Here is a 4,452-nt window from a genome sequence, read left to right as displayed (position 1 = left end):
CAACATCAAAAACAGCTTCCCTAGAAGAATGCAGGGAAGATACATGATAAGTGGCATCAGCTTGGAAGAGGGATCAAAACTCTTTCTTTGATTGCTTTTACTAATGACATCTGTTTAAGCAAATCCAATTCAGAGCAGTTTCAGAAATCCCAAACTTGTTCTCTTTCTGAGCACTATTTGGAGGGCATGATCTGCCTGACATCAGTGTCTGTCTAGCAGTGGACATCTGTGGTCACTATGCAGGTGCTCGATTCACATCCTGTTTCCTTTTCCTCCCTCCCCATTTCTGCAGTTCCATTTGTAGGTGAGTTCCCCAAAGAAGAGCTGAGGAACATAAGGGATGACTCTTCCATACTCACAGTCCTTTGGAGATAAATACACAGAGATAGCAGAAAGAGTCAGAATTTCCTTTAATAAACCAGTGCAATATCAGACAAGTCAGAGAGATTGGTTAACTCTGTTTAAGGCAGACAATTTTGAAGATGGTGGGAGTGACAGATGTACATCTTTGCTACAAATTTGAAAAATGAGACATTCTACTTTCTGAACAAAATCCTGGCTATCCCAGAATTTTGCACTGTGTTGAACCATAGAGTTTTAAGAGCTGAGAGGTTGTTGAAGACACCAAAATTTTGTAATTAACTTACTGGGCCTCTTTAAGGAGGGTGTTACGTCTTCCTGTGCATCATTCAAGCAGCCTGGATTTCTTTCAGAAAGATTTCTCACTAAATCTGTAACAAAACATTAGCCTATATGACATCCTGCCCCAAAAGTAATAAATATAAATATTATTAATAAAAAATGTCCCCCTCCAAGATTAAATAAAAGCTTACACCTATATACCAAGAGCATCCACGGATCATGTCACACAAATTTATATTTGACAAGGGTTTGTGTGGGAGGGCGCTTGTGCCTGCTTTGTACAGGGAAGCTCTGGGGTTCCCAGGTTCACAACTGATGGGTCTGCACTTTGTGTCTGTTGAGGCTCTGGGTGCCCAGGGCCATGAGCAGTTCCCGGGCTGGGGATGGCGGGTGGGGCTGGCCTGTGATGCGCTCTGGGGCCTGTGACAGCACAGGGGCCGTGTCACAATGGGGGCAGCTATAAAAGGCCCCATTGGTTGACGCTGCCCCCAGTAGAGCCTGGGCAAGCGGTGAGTGCCCACAGGCGGTGGGGAGGCAGGGCTGGGGGAGGGCTGGGGCAGAAGCGCTGGCACCCGGGGCGTGTGTTCTGTCCCTGCGTCCAGGGCCCAGCCCCTGGCGGGAGCGCCTTGCTCAGGCTCGGTGCTTGCTGGGGCAGCGGTGCAGGCCTTGCCTCCTGCCAGCTGCCGGGGCCTCTCCTTCCTGCTGCCACATCCCCGTGGCTCCTGCCCTGCACTGGCTGCCTCCATTCCGGCCCTACTGAACCCCTTCTGTGTGTCCTCTTGCAGACCATGGCTTTATTGTCATTGCTCTTCGTGCTCGTGCAAAGCCTGATCCAGTACCCCCAGCCAGCTGGGGATGGGCTGGATGAGGCCACGCACCGGCGAATGCAGGAGCGTGAGGAGCTGCTCGACCGCGAGATGGCTCGGCTGCTGCAGGAGCTGGAGCAAGGGCCCCCGGAGCAGCAGGACGAGGGCTGGGGAGCCCTGCTCTTTGGTGCCCTGCAGCAGTGGCCATTCTGGGCTCTTGCTGGACTCCTGCTCCTCTTGGGCCTGTGGTTTAGCTGCAGGAGGAGTCCTGAAGCCAGCAAAACCAACAGCAGCGGCAAGGACCAGACCTCCTGCAAGACCTTGGGAGAGGAGAAGGAAAAAGAAAAGGAAGAAGACAGTTTGGATTCCGAGAGAGATGGAGAAAACATTGATGTGACTGTGGAGGCAGATGACAGTGGCAGCGGAAATGAAGGAGAAGGCAGTCCTGTGGCTGCAAATGAAGGAGACGACAATGATGCCAATGAACGAGATGAAGATGTGAAGTTGAAGAAAGACAGTGATGTTAAAAGTGATGATGGCCATGACGCAAGGAAAGATGAAGGCTGGAGTGATGGGAATATGCCAGGAGACAATACTGCTGAAGGAAATGAAGAAGAACCTGGCAATGTTACTGGAGGTGTGGAAGACCTAGATGAAGCAAATGAAGGAGAAAACAAGGATGTGAAGGTGGAGCCAGACAAGGATGCTGGAAAGGAAGAAGAAGGAGATGGAAATGAAGAAAAAACCGATGATGCGTATATGAAAGCAGGCAACGATGACGTACGTGAAGGTGAAGATGGAAAGGAAGAAAAAGCGGATGTGAAAGTGCAGGAAAGCAGTGATGCCAGTGAACAAAGAAGCAGTGATTGGACAGGACAAGAAGACAGCCGTGATGGTGAGAATGCAGTAGACCATTGTGGTTTTGCTGCAACTGAGGAAGAAAAGAAGGACATTGGAAATGAAGAAAGCAATCTTGGAGACAAAGATGAGAAAGCCAGTGCTGCCGATAGGAAGGGAGAAAAGAATGAAAATGGAAATGGAGAGGAACATGGCAATGTTGCTTCAACTGAAGAAGGTGTTGATAAGATAAATGAAGGAGAAAGCAGCAATATGAAGCTGAAGGAAGACAGTCATTCCAGTGAACACAGAGCCACTGATTGGAATGGGAAGGATCAGGAAAACAGGGATGCGAATGTGAAAGGCGAGAAGAATGAAGATGGAAAAGAAGAAGAAGGTGGAAATGTGGCTGCCAGTGAAAAAGAAGGCAGTGGTGCTGCTGGCAAGGACAAAGGCAGCAGTGGTGGAATTGAAGAGGAAGAAGACGCCTGTGACGTTGGGAATAAGCGAGGGATCCTTTTAGTGGATCGCATACAGTGTCCTGTCGAGGACGTGGAGAGAGGTCGCTCAGTGGCAGCTGAGCTGATGGAGAGCTTCACGCGTGTCTTTATTGACAGCGTGAGCAATAGTTTCTACCCGGTGCCTCAAGAAGCCATCGGGGTGGGCAGTGCCTTTGAGGGTTGGAGTCCCCGTGAGCAGGATGTGGTGTACCGCGTGCTGGTCCCACTGAATCCCCCACCGGGACACGCCTTCCACCTGGAGCTGAACAGTGCAGGGCAGATGGCAGCAAGGACCTTCTGCGTCCGTGTGGAGCTGGTGTGCACGTGCGAGAGGGAGCAGCTGGGCGAGAAGCTGTTGTGCTTCCTGCACCACTCGCAGGAGGAGCTGCGGCGGAAGCAGAAGCCCAGCCTCCTAGAGACACTCTGCACCGGCTCCTACCTGGACGTGGAGAAAACCTCCCACTGGTTCTACCAGCTGGTGAGATGCTCGTGGCTGCATTTGCCTCAGTCGTACTCATGGCACTTGGTGTTTCAGCCCTGCAGCCGGTCCTGCCAATTCCGGCTGAGCAAAGGCAAGAAGAGCCTGATGGTGGAGATGCTGTTTGGGGTGCGCCACGGGGACTCCGACATCTTTGTGGTCAGCCAGCCCACAGAGGCCCAGAAAGGCGGCTCCAGCATCTTTGTGAGCAGCCAGCCCGCCGAGGCCGACTCCATCGCAAGCACAGCGTGGCCTGAGACGTACGCTGTGGCAGAGGCAAAATTCTTCCAGCACGTCGCCAGGCAGGTGCCGTGTGAGAGCTTGCACCTGAAATGCCTGCAGCTCTTCACCTGCATCCTGAGGGGCACAGGTTTTTCCAGCTTGACCTGGAAGACTGTGGTCATGCACGTGCTGACCACCGTACCGCTGTCCCAGTGGCGCAGGAGGGAATTTGCGCGGCGGCTGTGGGACATCATGGCATACCTGCGCCGCTGCCTGCAGTTGAAATGCCTGGAGCACTTTGTCCTGGGCAACCAGAGGCTTCCTGAGGAGATCAGCTTGCCGCCGGCAATGCGAACGGTCGAGCCACTCAACCTCTTTGAGCACCTGGCCCGAGATCCGGCCGCCCACGCAGAGGCGATGCGAGCTTACGGTCAGCTGCGATTCCGCCTCTGGATGCTGCTCTCCAACCACTGAGAGGAATTCCCTGCACAGAGCTGTGCTGGGGGGGCTCCCACCCGATGGCAGCCACGTGAGCACTGCATAATTCTTGCTTTTTTCACTGGCAATCCTGAAGCTGCTTTCCTGTTCCTGCGGAAGGAAGATGCTGCGGCACATTAATTCATTGTGCAGACACACATCTCTGCGTGGCCTTGCCCTTCACCTTTCAGCTTACCACGGTGCTGTTGCAATGTTCCTACGTCTACGAGGCAGAAACTGGCTCCACCTGCACATCCTTACAGAAGACTATGAACTGACAGAGGTTGCTTGGCATACCTCCAAGTCCAAAAAACGAGCCTGTTAGGGACTTAATGTAATTCTTCAGTAAGCTGTACTTATTGTAGTTTTTTAAGGATGTAGTTTTTCTTAGTATATGAAAGTACAACAGGTAGTTTTAAGTCACACTACCATGGAAGAATAGGTAGTCCAAGTTTTCATAATGGGAACTGGATATATTATCCATGCTTCA

The 4,452-nt window shown here is 51.9% G+C and overlaps 1 protein-coding gene across 1 annotated transcript; it reads left to right on the top strand.

Annotated features, from left to right (window-relative positions):
- Positions 1 to 1,430: 1,430 nt before the first annotated feature.
- Positions 1,431 to 3,959, top strand: LOC309585733 (inositol 1,4,5-trisphosphate receptor-interacting protein-like 1; the record flags this gene model as incomplete). The annotated part of the gene is made up of 3 exons (XM_082303618.1): positions 1,431 to 1,713; positions 2,218 to 2,310; positions 2,665 to 3,959. The coding sequence occupies 3 exons, from the start codon at positions 1,431 to 1,433 to the stop codon at positions 3,957 to 3,959; spliced, it is 1,671 nt and encodes a 556-aa protein (XP_082159744.1).
- Between the last annotated feature and the right edge of the window lie 493 nt (positions 3,960 to 4,452).

The sequence above is a fragment of the Coloeus monedula genome, assembly GCF_965178545.1.
Source record: "Coloeus monedula genome assembly, contig: HAP1_SCAFFOLD_189, whole genome shotgun sequence".
NCBI lineage: Eukaryota > Metazoa > Chordata > Aves > Passeriformes > Corvidae > Coloeus > Coloeus monedula.
This window is presented reverse-complemented; position numbering and strand designations above follow the sequence as displayed.